At 35.2% G+C, this 27,146-nt stretch overlaps 1 protein-coding gene across 2 annotated transcripts in view; it reads right to left on the bottom strand.

The window, feature by feature from the left end:
* The window catches only part of CFH (complement factor H), a 132,692-nt gene that overhangs the window by 90,254 nt on the left and 15,292 nt on the right, over positions 1-27,146 (bottom strand). For both annotated transcript variants that reach the window (XM_044000223.1, XM_044000224.1), the window contains exons 2-6: positions 6,529-6,714; positions 6,064-6,169; positions 3,092-3,168; positions 1,954-2,145; positions 448-618 (exon numbers count right to left, since the gene is read on the bottom strand). In XM_044000223.1, coding sequence (XP_043856158.1) covers positions 448-618; positions 1,954-2,145; positions 3,092-3,168; positions 6,064-6,169; positions 6,529-6,714 — 732 coding nt within the window. The remainder of the gene's footprint in view (positions 1-447; positions 619-1,953; positions 2,146-3,091; positions 3,169-6,063; positions 6,170-6,528; positions 6,715-27,146) is intronic.

Raw genomic sequence — 27,146 nt, 5'->3', positions numbered from 1 at the left:
TCATATTAAAACTCCTTGTCTTTTTCAGATGACCTACTGCCCCCAAAATCTTACTCCTATTATATTTGTATAATTTCCTAGACTCTGATGTAAGATAGTATTACAACTGCGATAGTAGCAAAACTGTGTAAAAAGAGGGGGTGGGGGAGAGACCAAGAGATTTGAGTTCTATTTCTATTTTTCATTAAAATACTGTGACCTCGAGAAGTCCTTCAATCTCTCTAGCTCCAAGTTTCCTTATATGCAAATGAAAGAGTTTGAACAACATGATCTCTAAAGTCTTTTTCTACTTTGATGATTTATTACTGATGGCTTTCATCTTACGGGTTTTAAGCATTTCAAGATAACCATTCTGTTGAGAGGAGGGTAGAATTCTTTAAAAATAAACTAAACATGCAATTTTTAATTAAATATATTCCTTAAGATAATAAAGAAACAAAATATGACCTCTACATGATATATCTGGAGTCCAACCATATTTAGTGCAAATGGCATCTCCTCGTTCATTGTATGCAAAACCTGGGTAACATTTATATTGTAGCCGTTCATTCTCCTTGTAAATTGATTTCACAACTAAAAGTTGCCCATTCTCAATGTGTGGTACTTCACAGGAAATTTCTAAACAAAATGCAGAAAATATCAAAATGTTTTTTAAATGACATACAATAATGTTAAAAGAAAAAGTATATAAAGAGGTAATACTGGGAAGAAAAAATTGTATTTTAGTTGAATAAATAAAGTAACATAAATGTTTCAGTTCAACTCTTTGGTATTCAATTTGTTTTTCGTTTATCTGTCTCACATACCTGTTGAAGGAATTAAAACAGTTTGACAAAATTTATTACATTGATAAAAGGTTAGCCTTAAACCAGTTTGCCAGCTTGAAATAAACAGCAGACAACAATGTTAAAATATGCATATCCTCTGTGATTTAAAAAAATAAATTAGATTAAAACATGTGTTTCTTTTATCATTGCTATCAGAAATATATAGCTGGGGGGGGAGCTAGATGTCACAGTGGATAAAGCACCAGTTCTGGATTCAGAAGGACCTGAGTTCAAATCCAGCCTCAGACACTTGACATTTACTAGCTGTGTGACCCTGGGCAAGTCACGACCCCCATTGTCCCCCCCAAACAAACAAACAAACAAACAAAACACACATAAAAAAGAAATATATAGCTGGGAGTGGAGGAGGCAACAGCTTCTCTCTCATGCTGAGGCTACTTGCAGACAACACATAAAAATTTGAAAGCAGTAAAACTACTCTTATTTTGCTTGTGGTAAAATATTTTCAAAGGATAGAGTGAAGGAAAGATGGAGGAAAGGAAAGAGAGAGAGCCAGCCAGCCAGCCATAGAAATTAAAGGGAGGGATAGACAGAGAGGAGGGGAGGGAAGAGAGAGAGAGAGAGAGAGAGAGAGAGAGAGAGAGAGAGAGAGAGAGAGAGAGAGAGAGAGATTCACATGAGGATAAGGAAAATATGGAATGTAAAAAAAAAAATAATGTTAAAAGATACACCCTGGGGCAGCTAGGTGGCACAGTGGATAGAGTACTGGTCCTGGATTCAGGAGGACCTGAGTTCAAATCCAGCCTCAGACATTTAACAATTGCTAGCAGTGTGACCCCAGTCAAGTCACTTAACCCCAATTGCCTCACCAAAAAAAAAAAAAAAAGAAAAGAAAAATATATACCCTGATATCAAATTGCTTACAATATCATTGGGCAGAAAAAGAATGTCTTCATTGTCATTCAAAAACAAGAGTGATCTGGTAAATTACTTATTGTTGTAGTTGTTAATGAATGGTAGCAAAATCATAAATGCCTAGGACCAAAGTCTTGATAAATATAGTTTTAACTTTCTCTTTATTTTATAAACCTAATCCAAGAGAATTCTAAATTACATGATAAGGACAAGATGCAAAAGAAGCTAAATAAAAGTAAACTTTTCTTACCCACACATTGAGGTTCTTGTTCATTCCAATCACCACCTGTTGAGCAGTGTATTTCTCTAGGCCCCTTAAGCTTAAAGCCTGGGTTACATTCAAACTGTACTACTTGGCCAAAAGTAAATTCCTGATCTGGATCAATTGAACTTGTGGTGATTCTTCCATTTTGTGGTGCTGTCACTGGTGAACACTTAATCACTGAAAACAAAAAATACACACTTATAGGTGTACTTATGTAATTTGTAATGTCTATTATAAAAGAAAATTAATTCTGTAGTAAAAATGGGTTTATAAAAAAATTACTTGAACATTTCAACTATAAAGATTTTGAATGATATAAAAGTGATCGATGATGTCTAGTAAAGTAATGGAACATACATTTTTCTTGGAAGGAATGACAGTGAGGTTTGTTATTTTTCAGTCTTTACAGCAATAAATAAATTTGCATTCAAGAATTGATAAAAAATGAATACTTGAAGACAGAAAATGAAAAAAATTTAATATTACTGTCAATAAATGCTTATTGATTATTTTCATAATGTAACTATAAAGTATCTGATCTCTATAACAATATAGTTTATATTAAGAAACTAATATTTATTATATTCTTTACCTCATTTTTAAAAGAATAAAGATATCTGATTGCTATTTTTGAACTTGGATGCTAGTGGGAAGAACACTGAATTTTGAGGCAAATAACTTGGGTTCAAATATTGTCTCTCATTTCCTAACTATATGACCTTGGGAATCTACTTAACCTCTATGGACCAAAGTCTCTTTATCTGTAAAAGGAAGAGGCTGGACTAGGTAGCATCTAAGGTCCCTTTCATGTCTAAACCAATGCTCTATGGTCTGTGATAACCTTCAGTGTTCCTAAATGTCTAATCATAATGACATTATTCTGGCTACAAGTCCTTATGATGCTTGTAGTGATTTTAAGTGGCTGAAATACTAAGAAATATCTGAGGATTAACCACTTATGCTGTATTATTGGCTACATACTCAAGTAATAATGAATTTTTATTTAAAAAAATACGTAACAAAGAAGTTTAGTTATTGATTTATAGGAATATTAAGCACAAGAAAGTATTTATTTAAAGTGCTCATTAAATCAACATAAAATTTACTTATCATACAAATGTACCTTCACAAAAAGGGACATCATTACTCCATCCATCTGCTTCACATACACGGAAATTAACTTCACTTACCAACTGATATCTGCAAATATAAAGCAATTGAAAGCAAGATCATATTTGTATGTGGTTCAGAATACCTCTGAAGCATCTTTTTTAAAAAAAATAACAGCTGACTATTATCTAGCTTATTGTCAAATCCCCTTACAGTGATGATTAACTTCCATAGCTCAATGATCTAATAATAATAATAATAATACCTTGCATTTTTATAGCATTTCAAGGTTTGCAAAGTATTTTTAAAATGTCTTACTTTATCCTTACAAGAAGTCTAAAAGGTAAATGTTATTAAATCCATTTTGCCAATAAGAAAACTGAGGGAGACAAAGGTTGAGCGATTTGCCCAGGGTCACCCAGCTTGTAAATGTCTGAGGCCAATCTGACTTCAAATTTGGCCTCAGACATTTACAAGCTGGGTGACCCTGGGCAAATCGCTCAACCTTTGTCTCCCTCAGTTTTCTTATTGGCAAAATGGATTTAATAACATTTACCTTTTAGACTTCTTGCCTGACTTCAAATTTAGCATTTTATGCACTGTACCATGTAACTTTGAGGATTCCTCCAACAAAGTAACTTGTAACCAATTCAAGCCATGCCTCACCATTCTAAGCAATTGTCTATGATACTTATAAATCCTCCATAGGTTGTCGAAGCAAAGTGGGTGAAATGGAGAAAGAATGCTTGGGGTCTTTAGGCTAGATCACTTGACATTGTGTGTATACCTATAAAGCATGCATGTTGCCAATCAGTTATGAGTTCATTCTCGCTGAATAATTGGGCTATCTCCTTTTCTATTCGTATATCCTCCTGATGACTTTCTTCATGTCACTAGGCCTGTTCAGTTTTTTGTTGATGATATGTCATTCCTATCATGCACCTCTCTATTGTACTTTGAATGAACTACAACTTTAATTCTGCAAAATTCAGTCAGAGCAGTACAAGAAAAATATCAGTTTTTAAAATATTAATCTTTCTAGAATCATAGAAGCACTGAAAAATTTCCAAAGGAAATTCAACCTGTTCTCCTTCTTTTAAAATGTGAGCCTGTTTCTTTGCATTTTCTGAAGATCTTGTAAACTTCTTAAGGGCAAAACTGTTTCACTTCTGCCTTCACATCCCTAATTCTTAACATAGGACTTGGAAAATATTGGTGCTTAATAAAAAAAAAAATCAGAAACTACTATGTATAATTATATGCTAAGAAAACTCACAACATAAAAGAAATACAGGAATACCTTCACAATTATAAAATGCCCTCTCTAACAGAAGAATGGAGATTTTAAATAATTCAATTTTATGAAAATAAATTAAACTAGCTGTAATGGAAATACCAAGCTGACAAAGGGGAAACTATTGATATTGATGGATTCACAAGATAATTCTTTCAAACCTTCAAAGAATAATTCACACCAATATTTTAAAAATTCCAAAAAATGTTAAATATATCCTAATGAAACATGTATAGATCTAATAGCTAAACTAGGAAAGGATAAACACAGAACTCTAGACCAATATCATTAATGAATATGGACTCAAAAATTTAAATAAATTCTTGTCAAATAGACAATAGCAAATCATTCAAGAAATCACTCATTATTATCAAGTTGGATTTATACCAGACTTGCGATCATGGCTTAACATTAAGAAAACAATTAACATAGTTAATCATATAGAATCTGAAGCATCCAAAAGTACATGATGTTCTTTATTAGACACAGAAAAATCCTTTGAAGAAGTAAAATATATACTTATATGCTAAGAAAACTCACAACATAAAAGAAATACAAGAATACCTTCACAATTATAAAATGCCCTCTCTAACAGAAGAATGGAGATTTTAAATAATTCAATTTTTCAACATTCACTTTCTTTTTTTAGTGAGGCAATTGGGGTTAAGTGACTTGCCCAGGGTCACACAGCTAGTAAGTGTTAAGTGTCTGAGGCTGGATTTGAACTCGGGTACTTCTGACTCCAGGGCCTTTGTCTCCCTCTATCCACTGTGCCACCTAGCCGCCCCAACATTCACTTTTCATTGTGTGTGTGTGGGGTGTTTCTTTCTGTTTATATTGTTGTAGTCATTATATATATATATATATATATATATATATATATAGAATAAAATGAACAATAATGAAAATAACTTTTATTTCAATAATGAAAATAACTTTTACTATTAATTTTAAAATTTAGGTTATAGCAATAATTATGTCTAATTATTAAATCAAAGAATGACAAGAATTTTTTGTGTAATTTCTTGACAAATTTGTATGATAACTTGCTTGACTTTCTCACAGAAGAATGGAAAGGGAGTAGACATTACTGCAAAGCAGGGATGTTTGAGTAGGAACTAATTTTATAAGTGATCAGTTAATTAATGAATATTTTTAGTTAGAACTACTTTATTTTCAGGTTAGAACAACTTTTGCTGTTCCATGCCACTTTATAGGGAAGCATTGTGGTAGAGTAGAGCCAACTTAAGATGAAGGAAGATCTGGGTTCAAAATCTTGATTTCAAGATGTAATAGTTTTGTTACTCCAAGAAAGTCACTAAACCTCTGAATGCTGCAAGTAACTCTCTAAGATAATATAATTCAGAATAAAGACCTAGCTTCTCTCACCAAGACCTCCTTTATACAAGAAATTATAGTTACATCTAAACCAAAGAAATCACAGGTTCGCACCAAAGTAAGACTTCTTCCTAACTGCAGGCATTTGAATAATAGATACTAGCATAACTAGAACCCCAATGCTTAATCTATACTCATTTTCCATTTCAGCATAATTTTTCTGTTTGCTTACCTCTAAAAATTATTTTATGAAAATCTCATATGAACAAACTTATAAGTTAGAAATAAGCTGTTTGATTATCTGGTCATTTTGATAACTTTGCTACCAGTAGTTTAAAATTTTGTACACCTACCCTTCATCACATTTATAAACAACTCGTGATCCAAATAAAAACTCAGTGTCTTCCAAAAGTTCAAAAGACCCAAATTGAATATCTCCAGGATGACCACAGGGCTTTCCTAAAATAAAATGACAAAATACAAAATGATGATATGGTAAAATGAAAATACCTTTTCTTGGTCATTATTGTGTGTTATGGACAATCTGTATTATGCAGAGACTTCTACTTTATAGTAGATTTGTTAGAAATCAGTTGTTACATGGACAGAGCATCCTTTGAATTTCTCTATAGCCAAATATAAGGTACTTTATAATAAATATTCTAAGCTTCCTTTGAAACAATTCAGTAAAATTGTTCCTTTTTAGGAATATAACTTCTTATTTAAAAAACTATAATGTTCATATTTTTCAACCTGTTGCACAGAATTTTCAGTGCACATAAGTTAACAAAAATTACACAAAAATAAGAAATACTCACTCATACATACTCTAGATGGGTAAAGAGACTCCCATTTTCCATTCTTACATTCCAGCACAATACTTCCAAGTGTTCTATATCCAGGTCGACATTTGTAAGTAGCACGTGTGCCTTCTCGATACACTGACTCAGACCATGTCCCTGTTAGAATTTCTGTAGGTTTTCTTGGAGGAGCTTCATTACAGTCTGTGGGAGGGAGGGGGGGGGAATTCCAAGTTGGTTAACTAAAAATAAAACAGACTAGGATTTCTGAGTTGGAAAAGATTATCAGAGCTTCCCCCAATGTATCTATCTATCTATCTATACATACATACACACATACATATGTACATACAGATACATACACACACACACAGATATAGATATAGTCATACACATACATACATATGAAAACTAAGGCCTATAGAGGTAAAGTGAATTATCCAGGGTCAAACAGTTAATAATAGCAGAGCAAGGACCTAAGTGATCTGTACACTACACCACAGTCACAAGAAAAAGATTCCTTCAACATATGATAGTGTGAACAACAACTGAAATATATAGAATACTGTAAGGTTTGCAAGTCATTTTGTCACAATAGGAAGACCCCATTGTTATTTTCCTTTTACAAATGAGGAAACTGAAGTTACATGGAGGTTATGTGACTTGCCTATAGTCACATAGTAAGTATCTGAAACTGAATTCGAACTCAAGCATTCCTGATTTAAAGTCTAGAATTCTATCCATCATATCATGCTGCTTCTTAGAAGAGCAATTATACAATTAAGTAAACTAGCACCTTAATCCATATATGCAAAATGCTCTGCAGAATTTAAAGTTTTATATAAATCGTTGCTATGTAATACTATTACTTATCACATTACATATTATAATTGATAGATCATTATATATAAAAATTATTCTACCAGTAGAGACAAAAAATTTATAAGAACTTAATGATTCTCCAAATTAAAGCAACAACATCCTGACATATGGTGACTTTAATAACAATTCAAAAAATATGAGAATGGTGAGATTTGTGTGAGAAAACAATTTAGGAAGAATGAATTAGAAGGTCAATGATTTGTAGAAAACACAGCAGCCTCATGACTATTCTAAGAATATTTTATCTGAGAAAAAATATACATGCAATGAATATAGGTAACACTAAATAACAAACAAAAATGGAACATTATATTTTAACAGACAATAAAAGACTTTATATTAATGTGGTAGTTATCCCTTAATCATTTGCCTTTAGTCATATCCCTTAGCTGAGAGAAAAGAGATTCAAATTAATACTAAGTTAATAAAACAAATAATAGTGTGAGAAAATATAGTGCACATTTGAAATAACAAACATGATCTATTTAAAAAGCAATTGAAAATGAAAAATTGAAAGTAGACAACAGAAATTGTATCAAATTGATTATAATTGTACATAGAGGTTTAACCATTACAACAAGGCCACCAAAAGGGTCCAGAAAGAATCCTAGTCAGCTAACACTTTACTTAATTGACAAAAAAAGTTGCACTCAAATGCAACATAAGTTTTGAATGGAAGCCCAATTTGAAAAATATTACCAAAAATGGATAATGGATAATAATAGGTAGTGTCATGTCATAAATCTAAGAGAAGTAGTGGAGGATAATATGACTTCAAAGATAACTTAGGAGTTATAACTAAAATAGTGACATGAAAGGTTGGAGAGGAGAGGAGCTCTTTCACATAAATCTTTGTAAATATCTGAAGAGAACCCTAGAAAGACCAATGATAAAGAAAACTGAAGAAAAGAAACAGAAGTATGCTCTTGCATTCAATTTGGAAGTGCACAAAAATGACCAGAAGCAAGTAAGTAGAAGGTGATGTGTCAGGTAAACCAATGCTTAGCAGGGAAACTACTTGGAAGGTAGGAAATTGAAAATTGATACCCCATTTTATTTTGTTATTTGTTAATTATTTATTGGAATCAATATTTATGAATTAGGTTGATTTAAAGGATAGTTTGACCACTTAATATTACAAGGTCTGAATTCTTACTTAAAGTGGAACTTTTTTTTTCCTAAGCTATACCATGGACCCTTGCCCCAAATGGGAGAGAAAGGGAATATATCCAGGGGGTAATATGATGATCTGCCTGGGTATCATTCACAGATTGTTTAACACCTGTGTTTTAGGCATGTGTTTTAGGTGTGTGTTTTAGGTGTGTGTTTTCTCAAGAATGAAGTTCTTATCATACAAACAATAACAATTTTATTTGATGAGGAGAAAGAAAAAGGTATTCCCTGTCTGAAGAGATCAAGGCGAATATAAAGTGAATTTATCAAGCAATTTATATTTTCAAATACATATACACAAAGAGGAACCAAGGACAAGTATTTAGGATGGAAACAGAGACAAGGAGAGAGCAAGAGAGGCACAGACCAAAAGAAGCAGAGAAAGAGAGAGACAGAGATGTAGGGAAAGAGAGAGAGGACAAACAGACAGAGAGACAGAGACAGAGAAGAAATACGTAGAGTTAATAGGGAGAACATAAAAAGAATGAAAAGGAATAAATCCCTGATAAGGAAAAAAATAATGGACTGAAAAAGTGAGCCAACAGTGAAGAGGTCCGCAAAATATTGAATGAGTATCACAAGGTAAAATAAATTGAGGCAAAACTCCAAAATAATACTAATTACTACAGTAGTCACATCTATATCATAAAAAAATTAGGATACAAGAATTCTAAGTATATCCAGAGTGGTTTAGCTGTTCAGTAAAAAAGAGGTGAAAATAAGGATGGAAATTGGGATTTTCTAAGGGAAATTTAAAAAGATAAACAAGTACTAAAACACACACCCAAAACACACACCTAAAGCACACACCTATACACCTAAAGCACATGCCTAAACATACACCTAAAGCACACGCCTTAAACACATGCCTTAAATATATAGAAATGTGGTACACAAAAAATGACATATTTGCTGTCAAAATTTGTTAACTATATCATAAGTTACAAGTAGCCACATGTAGGCATGTGTAGGCATGACACATGCCTAAAAGACACACCTAAAGCACACACTATTCCATTCTTCTGGCTGCATGGTCTTTAGCTTCCTCTGCTCTCCCCTGGAGATATTTTATCTACTTTAGCCCCTGTGATCAATACATATTTTTGGTTTCTCACGTGAATATGTAATAATCTGTACCATTCAAATGACATGGTTTTATATTTCCCAAACATTAATCATCAAGATTGAGAGATATTTAAGGGGTTGATATCACTCATTTATTCAATTTACTCTACTTTTTCCAAATGATGATTATTTTTCTTTGTATGTAGAAGCCTGAGGTAATATTATTAAGTGACCTAGTTAGATATTGTCTGCTTTCAGTCTTTGTTTAGCTAATCAACGTCAGAGACAGGATTCTCGTCCCTTTGTTTTGACTCAAGTCAAGCACCATGTGATGATATAGAAAGCCTTGAATCCCATTAACTCTATGACACATAGGAAATAATTCTATCTAGAATTAAGATAAGCAAACATAATTATAACTGATGACAGAGAAAGAATAAAATTGGAATATCAGGACATATTCCTCATTATCTTTTGTAGGACATTGTTGGGGAAAAAAAGCATTCCAAAGCATTAAATTCTATAGATATCTGAAGTTTTCTTTAAGTAGCAAAAGTTTTTTTTTTAAACTTGGTGTTGAATGTACTTCCTAAAATGTCTTATACATTTCTCTTTTTTTTTAATTATTATTTTTTTTTTTTAGTGAGGCAATTGGGGTTAAGTGACTTGCCCAAGGTCACACAGCTAGTAAGTGTCAAGTGTCTGAGACCAGATTTGAACTCAGGTACTCCTGAATCCAGGGCCTGTGCTTTATCCACTGCGCCACCTAGCTGCCCCTATTTACCTTATCTTACACAAAATTATTATCCCCTAAACAGCTGCCAAAGTACTTTTTTCCCCCCAAAGCACGGGCCTTAACACATTGCTCCCTTATGCAACAAATGATAAAGGTTTCCTATTACCTCCAGGATAAAACATAATAAAAATACAGACTCCTCTGTTTGGAATTTAAAGTACCTTACGACTTCATTTCTTCATGTCTTAACAGATTCCTTATAAATTCCTGCCTTCCATACACTCTATAATGCAGCCATACTGACAACTTGCCACTCCTTACATAATAAACTGCATCTTCTTTCTCTCTGTCTTTACATTGTTTGTCCCCCAAGCCAAGAATGCTATCACTTCTCACTTCTACTTCTTAAAATTCCTGACTTCTTCTAAGACTCACATCAAGCACCACCTTCTGTAGGAGGCCTTTCCCTGACCCCCAAGCTGCCAGTGATTCTCTTTCATTGTTTTCTTTTTTGCTGTTTTTTTGTTTGTTTGTTTTTAGCAACAAACATTTATTTTATTTTTTCCAGTTACATGTAAGGTTAGTTTTCAACATTCATTTTCATAAGATTTAGAGTTCCAAATTTTTCTCCTTCCCTACTTCCCTTTCCTCCCCCCTCCACAAGATCGCAACCAGGTTATATATGTACAATCCACAAGTGTTCTTTTTATCAGTTCTTTCTATGGGTATGGATAGTAAACTTCCTCATAAGTTCCTTGGGATTGCCTTGCATCATTGCATTGCTGAGAGTAGTTAAGTCATTTCACAATTGCTCATTGAACAATACTTCCATCACTATGCACAATGTCCTCCCAGTGGGGCAGCTAGGTGGCACAGTGGATAGAGCACCGGCCCTGGAGTCAGGAGTACCTGGGTTCAAATCCGGCCTCAGACATTTAACACTTACTATCTGTGTGACCCTGGGCAAGTCACTTAACCCCAATTGCCTCACTAAAAAAAACAAAAACAAAACAAAACAAAACAATGTCCTCCTAGTTCTGCTCACTTCACTATACATCTTTGTTCATTAGTCTTTCCGGGTTTTTCTGGGATCATCCTGTTTGTCATTTCCTATAGCACAAGACCATTCCACCACAGTCATATAGCACAGCTTCTTCCATCATTCTTCAATTGACGGACATTCCCTTGATTCTTCATTCTTAGCCTCCACAAAGAGTTGCTATAAATATTTTTTGTACAATTTTTCTCCCTTTTCTCTTTTTCATGATTACTATTGTATCATGTTAACTGTTTCCTTTCCATCCTATTCCTTTACCCATGTTATTTATTCTATTATCTATCTTCTTTCATCCTATCACTCTTCAAAAGGGATTTGCTTCTGTCTGACCCCTCCCCCACTCTGCCCTTCCTTCTTTTGCCCCTCTTTCTTTATCTCCTTCCCCTCCTATTTTCCTGCAGGGTTAGGGAGATTACTCTACCCAATTGATTGTGTACATTATTCCCTCCTTGAGCCAATTCTAATGAGATTGAGGTTTTTGAGCCAATTCTGGTGAGTGTTAGGCTCATTTACTGCCCAGATTAAATAAATTACTCCACCCAGTTGGGTGTGTGTGTTAGTCCCTCCTTGAGCCAACTTTAATGAGTTTAAGGTCTTTGAGCCTTTTCTGATGAGTGTAAAATTCATTTACTGCCCTGTTCCTCTCCTATCTCTTCCCCCATTCCATAAGCCTTTTCCTGCTTCTTCTTTCATGTAGGATTTCACCTCTGCTCTTTCCCCTCCCCCAGTGCATTCTCCTCACCCCTCAATTTAACCCTAAGGATGTTATCATGGAGCAGCTAGGTGACACAGTGGACAAATCATCCGCCCTGGACCTAGGGGGATCCCAGCCAAAACCCAGCCTCAGACACAAGACAGTTACCCACTGTATGACCCCAGGTATGTCCCCCAACTCCAATTTTTTATAGTTCTCTAGGGTCTTGTATTTGAAAGTCAAATTTGCCATTCAGTTCAGGTCTTTTCATCACGAATACCTGAAAGTCGTCTTTTCCATTAAAGTACCATTTTTTTCCTATGAATGATTATGCTGAGTTTTGCTGGGTAGGTGATTCTTGGTTGTAATCCCAATTCCTTTGCCCTCTGATAATAAATAGATAAATAGTGCAAAGATATGATCAAAAGTTCTCAAAAACACTGTAAACTATTTTCAATCATATTAAGTGTTTTTGTAACACATGTTCTGGAACCAAATTTCCACATTTGTTGATGAGATGAGTCCCTAGAGTATGGTTACTACATCCCATCAGGGCTTTGGGAGTCACCCGGATCAATTGAGGGAGTGTCTTTTCTAGTACTTTGTAGCTCATGAGCCCCCATTAGTGCATTTCCCTCCATTATTATCATTTAGTCAGCCAGACATCATTAGCTCTTAGAAAGGGTCTTTACCAAAATTGTTGTTGTTCATCCTTTGTTCTTGAAGAGGACCAATGACACCAAGAGGGTGATGTCTTGACTTGCAAGTAAATCAGATTTAAGTGAGGCAGAGTTGTGCAAAGTCATCAGCCTCACTCTCTCATCCAGAGTCATTAGATTCATTAGAGTAAGACATACGTCAGGGTGGATGATGATGTCCCCCACCAAGGTGGTATAATTGATACAAAATATCTTCCCCCCAAATCTGTAACATATTGTCCCACCAGTATTTACAAAATTTCTCAGAAAGTGGGCTTAAGAGCAAGTCTGGTCATCAAGGGGTCATTAACCTCTATTACTGTCAATTATATTATTGTCTCTATTATTGTCAAGATTATAGCCTTCCTAATAAATAGATTATGCTCAAAAATTGGTGCCTCTGCTTCTCTTCATCACAGATTTTTATCACAACAATTGATGATCCTAGCAAAGGCCTCTAGCCCCCAGGACTTCCTTTCAGAAGATCTCCTTTCAGAGTACTGAGCTGGAGGCTGAACTCTCCCTCAGGTCTTAAACTAAATTTACTCTGAGCAAAGGCAAGTCTCCATTTTCTTGGGGATGATTTAGGTAAGCCTCTATTTTGTTGTAGGATGATTTAGGTTAGCCTCCACTTTGCTGGTAATGATTTAATTCACTTTTGTCTTCTCAGTAAGGGTAAGGCCTTTAAGGTGGTGAGGGAAGCCTTTTTCACACAAAAGGTACCTTAAGTTTCAGTGTTAATAAGTCTTAATCTTCCCTGTGCATACATTTTAGTTTTTTTAGAACTATTTTATTCTTAAGAATAAAATGTTGTAACTGTATTTGCATAAAGTTATAATATATTGTTAACCATGAGGACTAAATTGATGTAATTTGGCTAGAATAATTTTTGTATCTTATGAATTGGTGTGCTAAGAGATAGCAAGATTGTTTAAAAACTATTAAATATTCAATAAGTTATATTTTTCTCTAAATTAGACTTCTAAAAGGAAAGATTTCAGTCTTATTATTTATAACTGGCATTTAATATAAGTTAGAAAGTGGCTCAAGTAATAAACTGAAAAATCAAAATCTAAATATTCTAAAGTACTACAGAAAAAAAGGCCTCTGGAATTTCTTAAAATAATTTTGAAGAACTACAAGTAAGCCAGGCATGTGCTAAACACTATGTAAATAAGCTATTGTTACTTCTTTAATTGACTTTACTCCCTAGTGGATAGCTCAATATTATGTTTTAGATGTCATTGGAAATATCTAGTGAAATACCATAGGAGAAAGGATAACAATTCAAAAATGAATTCCATTGAATTATCGTCATCTTACTAGTAATAAGTGTCATGTTTTAAATACATGATATTGGGTATGCAAAATTCTCTCCTGTATTGTGAAGGCTCAGACAAGCTATTAAGGCAAGTTACTTCCTCTTTTAATCTGGATGCTGTTATATCATAAATTTTTATGTTATAAAATATTAGTATATATTTGAAACTGCTAATTATTTAATACAGCATATTTTATGTTAAATTGGAAAATAATAATAACTCAGCATTTGGAGAAGAGAATATCCACATTCTCTTAGATCTTTGTCTGTAAAGTTGTTTGGGATAAGATTTTACCAGCTTGGCTGGCAGTGTATTATAAAACTCTGTGGTGCTGCAGTTTAAGGAACTAGGTCCTCTCCCAGCCAAAGTGGAGAAATGTACAAGTTAAACTTTAAATAATAAGTTAGTTTCATTTAAGATCATTTGAAAACTCATGAAATTATATCTGTTAATAATTAATATGTAGTGAAGCTACATTTTTGAACCAACTATACATGGTATCTATGAACTGGTGTTCACTACATATGAAAATCCAATGTGTAATTATTCTCACATGAAAGATCAATAGAATGTCTTTATACTTATTAATACATGAGAAAAATAACAATAACTTAACCCTAAGATGTACTTAGTGAAATTTTGCTGTTTGAGGAAGACTCTCTTAGGACTTTAGTCTGCTACTATTCTAAATTTTTTTTTAGGTATAAGTCGATACTTATACCTAATCCTCTCATAAGGCCACTATTCCATCATTCAAGGGAAATGCTGTGTGTTCCTGTAGTCTGAGAACTATGGATGTCTGTCTCTGGGAAAGTTAAGAAAATGACCATGCAAAAGTGAAGGTAGGATTCTTTTGATTTAGTTTCCCCATTTTGGTAAACAAGATATTTTCCCATCTAGGTATACTTGAGCCTAACTGTGATAACATGTGGCACATGGTGAACCTTTCTGTGGAACTGGCTGTCACACCTATACCTAAGATCAAACAGAACTACAGAATAGTATTAATACTACTATGAGGACAAATTACTTAGCAAATGCCATTAATAGAGTAAAGTGTGTAAGGATGCCTCTTTTTTTCATTATAATAAATATAGCGGATAAACCCATTTGGTGACTTTTGATCGAATAATATATGCTTTTTTTTTCCTGCTATAGTGAAGAATCAGGTTTAAATTGACATCAGAATTACAAATAATAGAGACCATGAGGTTTTACAATTGATAGGGTACTTAGTTTATTGGAGATCAATACTATAGCATCCTTTAATCATGATAATATGATCAGAATTTCTTCCTCAGGGGAATGAATTGCAATCAGATTTAGATGAAGAGGAATGTAAAATTTTGGCATTAAATGGAGCACACAGTTTTGAGGAGTAACAAGATACAAAAGACTTTCACAGAATATACATTGCCCTAAAAAGGGTTTTTTTGTTACTTTTATGAAGTTTAATTATGAAATAAAGACTGATAAATGACGGGCTCACTTTACAATTCAGGCCCTCGTATTTCTTTTAGGATGTATAGTAGTGGTCATATAAGATACAATGTTTGGATAAAAAACAGAGAGACTAGATTTAAATACTCTGAAGTTTCAGGTGTGGGTTCCTGATTCAATGTTCTATAGTTCACCATCTTATCTAGTTACTAAATTATAGTAAGATCTGTTTTGCAAAAAGGTTATAGCAGAATCACTTAGGAACCTCTCTAAGTGACCAGATCTTCTGTGAAGACCCACTTTCAGAGTTGTCATCAACTGAGACCTAATTCAAAATGGGACCATGAGAAGTTGTTTCTAGGAACCACATGAATACCTGAGAAATCTGAAACTTAACTTAAGATTAAATGGACATTGGTCGTGGGCTCCTAGGGTACAAAAGGCACTCGATTATTGTATTACCTGGAAGACATGTAAATTCCACCTTTCCATGTGCCATTCTTTTTGTAAGGATAGTTTACCAAAGAGACTGTCCCCAATACATTTTTGTCAATGTGCCAAACTTTTCCTAACTAATCTTCACAACATGAAGATGGAGACAGAATGAGAGACATACCTTTTGATGGGTCATTTGTAACAGTCAACCAGCACAAGTAATAATCAAATATCTCATAGCTGGCCTTTTATAAAATGTTGAACCCTGTAATTATTGCTTTCCATTGTTGCATTATTAATTTAGTTCTTATGGATAGGGGTCATGCCTAATTATATAGATAATGATTCAGTAGAGACAAAGATCCATAGAATCAGAAGAGAGAATGTGAATTTGAAATTATAATTGAAAATTGACGCCCTACTTTATTCTGCATTATTTGTTATTGATTGAGAATTGTATCTAATCACTGGAATTAATACTTTTGAATTAGGTTGATTTAAAACATTATTTGACTACTTAACATTATAAAGTCCGACTTCTTAATGAAAGTGTAACTTCCTTATTTTTTCTGGGCAACAGCTGTCCCAGGTGGGAGGAAGAGGGGAATGAATCTCCACAGTCATAAGATGGTCGGCCTGGCCATCAGTTATGGGTTGCTTCATACTGAACTTTCCAGTGAATGATGATTAATTCTGTTTTTCCTATTGTCCTGAGTCCTATAAATCCTCTCTTATAAATCAGACTAAATGTAAGCCTACCCTACACTTTTACCAACTGTATAAAAGACTGCTCTATCTACTCTAATATATCTCTGGTAAGTGGGGGGCCATTGACCTCTATTACTGGCCTTGTCAATAAAGAGATTATACTTATAAGTTTTGTGCCTCAGTTTCTCTACACCACTGATTTGTATCACCGCAAAGGTAGAAGAGCTGTAAGGAAAAATAGCATAGGCTTCCAAAAATGTATCTGGACCTATTCAGCACTCTTAATAGAGGAATAACAAGAAGCACAAATTCAAATAATTAAGTACATGAAGATACATTTTGACTTTTCTGTTCTTGTCAGAACAGAAGCAGAATACAGAACCAGGTCCCTCTGGTCACTCCTTAGACAGGGAATAGTCATAGGGGCCATCAGGAGGCAGTATACTTGAGAGTAATATGACCTCAAGTATTCTATTAGACCCTATAAAGCCCATAGCATAGGGTGGAACTAACTTCTAATTGAAGATGATGTAAACAAAAAGGGGATAGAATGAACAGTACCAAAACTCAGATAGAAAACTAGGGGGGATAACCAAGAATTGAGGGAGAGGGTAGGGTCTAATACCAGCCACCCCATTCAGATTTGCAGAGGCACCCAGATTACAAAGTGCATAGGAAAAAACAAGGCCTACTAGTGCCAATAAAGAGGACTAGATTATGATTGAAATCTCAATTCAAGAACTAAGGCTGAAAATATGAGTGAACAGAATAAAACACTAACCATAATAAAGACAATCTATGGGTTAGCAGAAGTACAAGAGGTAAATCGAGAAAAATAAGTTATCCTCAAAAGAACTCCAAGCAGATACTCAGAATAAAAAAAAATATGGCTTGGTCATAAATCTTAAAAAATTGACTAGGAAAAATGAAGGAAGACATAAAAATGGAATTAGAAATGAAATGAGAGTATGGGATGAACAAAAAATTAAAGGACAATAAGTAGTTCAGAACAGAAAGTAGAAAAACTTACCCATGTAATAGACACCTTGAAAAATATAATCGAGCAAACAGAACTCAATTACTTTTTGAGACAACAATAAACATTTAAACAAAGTTTTTAAAAGGTGAAAATATGAGAAAATTTAAGGGATATATTATAAAAAAGCAACTGCCATTGAAAAAAGGTTGAGGAGAAAAAAGAAAAGAACAAAACAAAACACTGGATGCTATAGCTTAAGAAATTTAAAAAGTGCCCTGATCTATTTTTAAGTCAAAATAGAAAGAATCAACCAATCTAAAAATGTATTACAAAGCAGTAATCAACAAAACAATCTGGTCCTCATTAAAAACAAAAAACACTGCTGGCTGATCATTTGAATCAAGTAGCAAACAAAACCTAAAAAGCAATCAAGCACACAAGCATAACATTCATTAAACCCAAGAACTCCAGTGATTAGGGTATCTGTTAGGGAAAACAAAAACTGCCAGGAAAATATAAAAGCAATCTGACAAAAATTAGGTAAAGACTAGCATTTTATATTATACACAACATTAATCTCTAAATGAATACATGAACTAGATATAAAAGATAATATCATAAACTAATTAGAAGAGCAAGGAAGGAGATACCTTTCACGATTTGAGTAACAGAAGAGTTATCTGACTAAACAAGGAGGAGAGAGAACCATGAGAACAAATAAACATTTAAGATCATGTAAAATTAAGCCTTTTGGAACAAATTAAATAAATGGAGCTAAGATTATTAAGAACATAATTATCTGGGGAAGTTTTTTTTGTAATGAAAGTCTGATGTCTCACATATGTAAGAACCTTATACAAATGTAAAGAAGGTACAATAGTAAGACTAGCAAATGATGAAGCTCTTGGGGCAGCTAGGTGGCACAGTGGATAAAGCACCGGCCCTGGAGTCAGGAGGACCTGAATTCAAATCCGGCCTCAGACACTTGACACTTACTAGCTGTGTGACGTTGGGTAAGTCACTTAACCCCAATTACCTCACCAAAAAAAAAAAAAAATGATGAAGCTCTTCAGGGCTAAAAGAGAGATATTGAAAGGTAAAGGGCCAAGGCTTCAGATGAAAAATAGATATTCCTTATTCTACAAAGTTTGGGAAGTGTGAATATTTTAACTGTATTTGAAGAAGTCAACAGCACAATGGATGTACCTCCAGGGAATAGACAACATTTACACCTTATCCCCAAGCCAAAGGAACAAGGAAGATGAAAATGACAAACTAAATAGATTAGAAGCAGCCAGCTGATTTTGTGGATAAAATGGCTAGACTTGGAGTCAAGAAGGGCTGAATTCAAATTCTGCCTCATACATCTATTAGCTCTATGATCCTGGTATGATAAGTCATATAACCTCTGTTTGCATCAGTTTCCTCATATGTAAAATGGGAGTAAAAATAATCTCTAATCTCCCAGATGTGTTGTGTTTAAAATAAAATAATATTTTTAAGTGCTTTGATAACCTCAAAGTGTTGTGTAGATGCTAGCTATTATTTTATTCATATTAGTAGTACTTTATATATTAATATTCCATTTAGAATATGAATATACTCAAATGAAGGATAATCAGGAAGTGAAGAAGCGAAGTAGTGGTCACCTTACTTGCACACAAAGGGAAGCATATTAGGTAGCTGAGTGGAGCCAGGGCCAGGGCAGCAGGAGAGAAAGGTTAGGCTGATCAGAAAAGGCCAGTACTGTGCCTGGGAACATTCCTGTCATACCTGAAGTCATGGAGATGGGAGCTAAAATCCCCAAGACCCCAGCCTTCATCATCCCAGGAAGGATTTGCAAAGCCCAATCAGAGGCCTATTTACTGTTCTAGTCCCTAGCATAAAGGGTTCTCTTCCTCTCTGTCAGTAGGTACTGATACTTGAGAAAAGAAACTCCTTTAGCTAGAGTATTCCCCCTCCTTTAATTTTCTTTTTATTGAAACCCCATCAGAAATCACTAAATCCCTGTGTTTCAGCATAGCCTTGGCAGCTACTTAAATGGGAGTGCCTAAGGGAATCTAGGAAGCCAGTGGTGGCATAGTCTCTCAATTTTTTTTTTTTTTTAGTGAGGCAATTGGGGTTAAGTGACTTGCCCAGGGTCACACAGCTAGTAAGTGTCAAGTGTCTGAGGCCAGATTTGAACTCAGGTACTCCTGAATCCAGGGCCGGTGCTTTATCCACTGCGCCACCTAGCCACCCCCACAGTCTCTCAATTTTGACCCCAAAAAGGGCTGGGGAGTCCCAAGGGGAGGCTGGGGATAACAAGATATACTTAAATGAAAGATAATCTGTAAGAAAAGAAGGAAAAGCAATAATTTCAAAAGAATACTAGTCTCTAAATCAGCAAAATACATCAATTTTGAAGATAATATATACAACAAAAACTTAACGATCACGAGTTAGAAGAAAACAAGTTAAAAAAAACCCAAACCTGAATACTACAATATAGGAAATAATATAAAAACATGCAGAGAACTTCTGACTACATAAAATAATGCACCAGTCAAAAGATACAAAGATTAGCTCAAAAAATTGTGCTTCAAATTCTCATACATACACACGCATAAACACACAGTAGTCAAATATAACAATTTCAATGAAAAGCAACAAATTCTGCAAGTGACCTGAATAAAGACCTTAAAATATAAACAAAAGCATTTTCAAGTAACACAAGACTATTCTGTACTCACTAGAAATCACAGAAGGGAATTGTGTAATATAGTCCAAAAAACAAAGGAGCTCAAAATACAACCCCAACTGACCTCCAAACCTGAGTTTAATCTTCAGTGAAAAAAGACATATTCAACAAGAGAGGCTTTATAAGTCTTCCTTTAAGATGGGAGCAGATTATTTGATTTGCAAACATCACAAACCACAGAAACAAGTAAATGTAAATACATATAATTACCAAGGGAAGAATAAGTTAGTGAATACATTTTCCCACCTATAGAGATCATTAAAAGAAAAAAAAAATGAGAACAGCAATGGGGTTAAAAAGCAAAGAAACGGGGGCAGCTAGGTGGCGCAGTAGATAAAGCACCGGCCCTGGATTCAGGAGGACCTGAGTTCAAATCCAGCCTTAGCCACTTGACACTTACTAGCTGTGTGACCTGGGCACTTACTAGCTGTGTGACCTGGGCAAGTCACTTAACCCTCATCGCCCTGCAAAAGAAAAAAAAATGAAGGACAAAAAAGCAAAGAAACAACACCAGAGGGATCATTATGAGATTTTTATAGAAAAGTTCACAAAGAGGTGAAAATAAACATGAAATTTAAAGAATAGAAGAGATACTGTAGGAGAAAAACTGAAACACCATAGACTAAACTCCACAACCCTATATACAGGTGAATTAATGTATTGGGTTTTTTTGTTTGTTTGTTTGTTTTTGTTTTTTTAGTGAAGCAATTGGGGTTAAGTGACTTGCCCAGGGTCACACAACTAGTAAGTGTTAAGTGTCTGAGGCCAAATTTGAACTCAGGTACTCCTGACTCCAGGGCAGATGCGCCACCTAGCTGCCCCAATGTATTGGGTTTTGAGGACTAAATTGCATAATGGGATGGTGTATAAAAGGTTGAAGGGTGATGGAGGCTAGACAGGAATATGTGATGTATATGAGTGAAGTCCACAGATAAACAATACAGAGAACTTTTATAGTCTCTTAGAAAAAAAAAAAAAAGAGGCTGTAGGAGAATGGGTGAGGTGACAAAGATAGGGCCTGAAACAAGGGTTAGATGGGGAGAAAGAATACTAATAGACAGAACTATGTAGTTCTACTATAAAGAACTATGATGGAGGGAGAGAAACATTCTATTATGAAGACAGGACACTGATAAAGGGTCTGATGACCTCTTTCTTATTTGTAAAAGAGAATTTTAAGAAAAGAGAGGAGGGGACAGCTAGGTGGCACAGTGGATAGAGCACCAGCCCTGGAGTCAGGAGTACCTGGGTTCGAATCCGGCCTCAGACACTTAACATTTACTAGCTGTGTGACCCTGGGCAAGTCACTTAACCCCAATTTCCTCACTAAAAAAAAAAATTTTTTTAAATAAAGAAAAGAGAGGAACACCCAAGGACAGGATGGAGGGAAATACAATATTAAATATATAATTATGACTATGAGAAAAATCCTTAAAACAGAAAAGGATATGGAAATGTTTTAGAAAGGAGAACCTGAAAATATTTTGTTCACAAGAAACAGTCTTAAAACACAAAAATTCACAAAATTAAAATGAGGAGTTGAAGCAAAATTATGTTTCCGCTAATTAAACAAACAAACCAGGGGTAGCAATCATGATTTCAGATAAGATGACAGTAAAAATAGACAAAATTAAAAATATATATATAAACAAGGAATCTGCATTATGCTTAAAGGCACCAATGATAATGAATCAATATCAGGACTTAATATTTATACTTATAATATCATATCTAAATGCTTATACTTAAAAATGGGAGGAGAAATACATAGTAAAACTATAATAATAGAGGAATTTAGTGTCAGAGACCCCATTCAGACCTAGACAAATCTAACAACAACAACAAAAAATTGCCATGCCCTTCTCCAATTTATTTTACAAATAAGGAAACTGAGGCAAACAGTGTTAGTAACTTTTCCCTTGTCACATAACTGGTAAATGTCTGAGGCCAAATTTGAACTGAGGAAGGTGAGTCTTCTTGACTCCAGACCCAGCACTCTATCTACTATGTGACCTTGCTGCCCATGGAGGTAACTACCACAATACAAACTATGACACCTTTTTTTTTTTTTTAGAAATACAATAATATTAAATGAAATATTTACTGATCACAGTTTTGTTTGTTTGTTCGTTCAGTCATTCAGTCTTCTCTGACTCTTTGTGACCCCATGGACCATCTCATGGATCCATCTCATCCTCTTCTGTCCCCTTCTCCTTTTTCCTTCAATCTTTACCAACATCAGGGTCTTTTCCAAAAAGTTTTCTCATGTGGCCAAAATATTTAAGCTTCAGTTTTAGAAATTGAACTTCCAGCGAATAGCCTGAATTAATTTAATTATTGACTGATTTTATATCCTTACTGTCCAATGGACTCTTAAAAGTCTTCTACAGCATCACAATTTAAAAAAATCTATTCTGTGGTGCTCAGCTTTCCTTATAGTCCAACTCTCACAGCCATATATTGCTACTGGAAAAAACACATAACCTTCACTATATGGATCTTCTCAGCAAGATGATGTCTCTTCTTTTTTAGTGTGCTGATCAGATTTGCCATAGCTTTCCTTCCAAAGAGTGTCTTTTAATTTCTTGACTGTAGTCATTGTCTGCAGTGATCTTTGAAACCAAGAACATAAAATCTGACACCACTTCTATTTCTTCTTTCTCTAATTGCTAAGAATTTTTGGATCAGTTGCCAAGATCTTAATGGAATTACAATGCAATAAAAATTTATTGAATAAAGGGTCCTTAGGGAATTAAAAATAATGCAAAACATAATTCTAAAGAGCTGGTAGGTCAAAGAACAACCTGTAAAAACAACGGAAAGGGGGAGACAGAACTAAGATGGCAGAGAAAAGGAAGTAACTTGCCTGGGTTCTCCCCCAAACCCTTCCAAAACAATTTTACATATACCTCGAAACAAATTTTGAAGCAGTAGAACCCATAAAAGAATGGCGGGAAACAATTTCCCAACTCAAGAAAACTTAGAATGTTGGCATGAAAGGTCTATTGCACTAGGTTGAGAATAGAGCTCAATCCAGTGCAGGGTATGCCCTAGGAAATCAACGGTAAACTTTAGGAGGTGAATGAATCATCAGTGGCAGCAGCTGCTTCCAGAACTCTCAGTCCACAGATGGTAAGGGGACAAGACAACTGGTCAGAAGATTATAGTGCTCCCTTTGCTGGGACTGGGGGCAAGATTCTGCTTAATTGCTTATACTTGGTTGTGGTTCCAGTTCTGGGTTTCTTTCCCAGGGTGAGGAGAAGCACCAGCACACAAGAGCTTCTGGCCATGGGGGACCTGGAACCCTTGTCATAGTTCCACGGCAAAAAATCCCACAGAATTATTGTGGGTGGTCACAGATCAGAACACAGGTCAGGATAGTAGTAAATACATCTTCCTAGATCATAGTACCCTATAAGAACTAAAAACATACAAGTCCTTAGAATTACTTCTGAAAACAGCTGCATAAAAAACTTGAAACTTGGGACAGTGCCTCCTACACTCTGGAAGCAGAGCCCCACTTCAGGACAGAATTAAAAGTCAAGAAATGGACTGGAAAATGAGCAAACACCAGAAAAAGATCCTGACTGCCAAAAGTTACCATGATGACAGGGATGAACAAAATAAAACAAACTCAGAAGACAACAAAGTGAAAACTGCTATATCCAAAGTCTCAAAGAAAAATATTAATTTGTCTCAAGCATGGAAGAAAAGAATTGTAAAAATCAAGTAAGAGAAGTAGAGGAAAAATTCAAAAGAGAAATAAGAGTGATGCATGAAAATTGTGAAAAAAAAAGTGAACAGCTTGGTAAAGGAGGTACAAAAATACTAAAGAAAACAACACATTAAAAAACAGAATAGGGGCAGCTAGGTGGCGCAGTGGATAGAGCACTGGCCCTGGAGTCAGGAGTACCTGAGTTCAAATCTGGCCTCAGACACTTAACACTTACTAGCTCTGTGACCCTGGGCAAGTCACTTAACCCCAATTGACTCACTAAAAAAAAAAAGAACCCCCCCCCCAAAAAAAACCAAAAAAACAGAATAGGTCAAATAGTAAAGAGGTACAATAATCCAATAAGAGAAGAGTGTCTTGAAAAGTAGAATTGTTGTTTTACATAATTGCACGTGTATAACCTGTATATGTTTGCTTACCATCTCAGGGAGGGGGGAAGGATAGAATATGGAATTCAAAACAAATAAAAATGTTTTAAAAATTGGGGGGAAATGACTAAACACGTTGTGGTATATTTTTTTTTTGCATGTATGTATGCGTGTGTGTGTGCGCACATTTTGCGGGGCAATGAAGGTTAAGTGATTTGCCTAGGGTCACACAGCTAGTAAGTGTCAAGTGTCTGAGGCTAGATATGAACTTAGGTCCTCCTGAATCCAGGGCCAGTGCTTTATCCACTGCGTCACCTAGCTGCCCCTAAGTTGTTATATGAATGTAATGGAATACTTTTATGTTGTAAGAAATGATGAGAAGGTGGATTTCAGAAAAACCTGGATTTACATGAATTGATGCTGAGTCAAATAAGCAGAATCAAGAGAACATTGTACACAGTATCAACAACACTGTGTGATGATCAACTGTGATAGACTTAGCTCTTCTCAGCAATATAATAATCCAAGACAATGCCAAAAGACTCATGAAGGAAAATGCTTTCTACATCCAGAAAAAGAACTATGGAGTCTGAATGCAGATTGAAGCATACTATTTTCACTTTTGTTAGTTTTTTTTTGTTATTGTTGTTGTTGTTTCTTCTTTCTTGTGTTTTTTTTTCTTTTTGTTCTGATTCTCTCACAATATGACTAATGTGGAAATATGTTTTTCATGATTGTAATGTATAACCTTTATCAGGTTGCTTGCTGACTTTGGGAAGGGGAAGGGAAGGAAAGTTGGAGAAAAATTTGGAACTCAGAATCTTACAAAAATGGATGTCAAAACTTATCTTTACATGTAATTGGAAAAAAATATATATTATGCTATCAAAAAATTTTAAAAGGGGGGGATGAAAAGCAGAATTGGCCAAGTGGAAAAAGATGCACAAAAATTCACTGAAGAGAAGAACCCTTTAAAAAGTAGAATTGGCCAAATGGGAAAAGAGGTACAAAAGCTCAATGAGGAAAATAATTCCTGAAGTCAGGAGGACCCAGGTTCAAATCTTGCCTCTGACACTTACTAGCTATGTAACCCTGGGAAAGTCACAATGCAAAATAACCATAAATTACTATGCACATCCCAAAGAGAAATCTTAACAAATAAATTATATTTTTAAAAAGAATTAATTTTACGTGTAATTAGGAGAAAATAAAATATTAAATTGAGAAATATTAAAAAGATACCAAAGGAAGGACTAATTAGTCTCCTTCTCTGACCCCTGATGTTGATAGGGTTCTGATGGGGCACATATATCATCTTCCTAGTGTAAAGAATTCATTGTTATTTGAGGTTTTTATGCCTCGCGGCTCAGCAAACCGCGTGGTGCCCCACCCACTGGTTGTAGCCCTTGCCAAGGCTCTGGCACCTCACATCATCCCCACTGGCCGAGGCCTACATGGGCCTGGCAAAATTATAATGATTGGAAGCCTAGTGAGGGCAGTCATGTGACTGTCAGAGCGGCCATCCCATTGGCTGGGGCTGTGTGGGGTGCTTCTAGGTTTGAGGGAGGAGAATTGGGCTTTCTAGGTGGAAGCTGGAAAGCCACAGGCGTTCTGCTGATTTTCAGCTGATTCCTGGGCGGTGGTATTTTTTCAGGTATTATAATTTCCCTTTCCCTATTTTATTTCCTTTCCCTTGATCCTACTGTATGATATGATTATGGATTTGAGTCAGATTAAACTCTGAGGATGGGGTCTGGAAGGTACCCAGCCCTGCTCCAGTATAGTTAGTTTAGAAGTTTATTGCTTGTCAAATTCTCACTGTCTCCTTTAAATTTTATTGCCAATTAACAGTATTTTTACTTCTGCTCAGTCTCCCCACTTGTCAGCTACATATTAGTTTTGTCTGCAATCCATCATGTGTCAGAACCCCAGTCAGTGGGTCAGGGAGTTAGCCCACCAATTCAATACTCGGGACTCAAGAAGAAAGGACGGGGCTTGGCACAGGATGTAGCAATTGAGTTGAGACCAGATGTTAAGTGACATGTCTCTTTTTCTCAGAGCAGAATCCCCTTGATCCTAGGGTCCCAACAATGTGTTATTCTTTTATTCTTTATTCTATTTCTTTGACTTCCCAACATAGCCGAAGATAAATTTTAACCCTGTCATCCTTCTAGAATTAACACAACTACAAAACAATGCTAAAGCACCTGAATGACTCTTCCTGTTATTCAGGTTGAATATCTTTAGAGATAGGGGCCCGGAGAGGGGAGTCAGTGGGAACTGTGAGATCTGAAACATCTGACTGTCACTCCCCTGTTTCCTCTTCCTTTGGTTTGACCTTGTTCCCCCTCCCCTTTTCCCCCTTGTTCCTGGAACACGTATGCATGTCTCCATACATTGATCACGAGCTGAACACGCACCCTGGGTGAGACAGGATTGAATGTTAGAATGTGAGCTTGACCTAGTGTGCGTGGGGACTTCCCCTCTGACCAACATTCCTATATAAGGTCAAGGAATGTATTGGCTGGCGCTGTTCCCGTATTGAACTTGCCCATTCCTATGGGAATGTAATAAATCTGTCTCTGCTTGACTTGGTGGTCTCCTCG

The sequence above is a fragment of the Dromiciops gliroides genome, chromosome 4, assembly GCF_019393635.1.
Source record: "Dromiciops gliroides isolate mDroGli1 chromosome 4, mDroGli1.pri, whole genome shotgun sequence".
NCBI classification, from domain to species: Eukaryota; Metazoa; Chordata; class Mammalia; order Microbiotheria; family Microbiotheriidae; genus Dromiciops; species Dromiciops gliroides.
The sequence above is the reverse complement of the archived record's forward strand: the minus strand, read 5'-3'. Positions and strand labels throughout refer to the sequence as shown.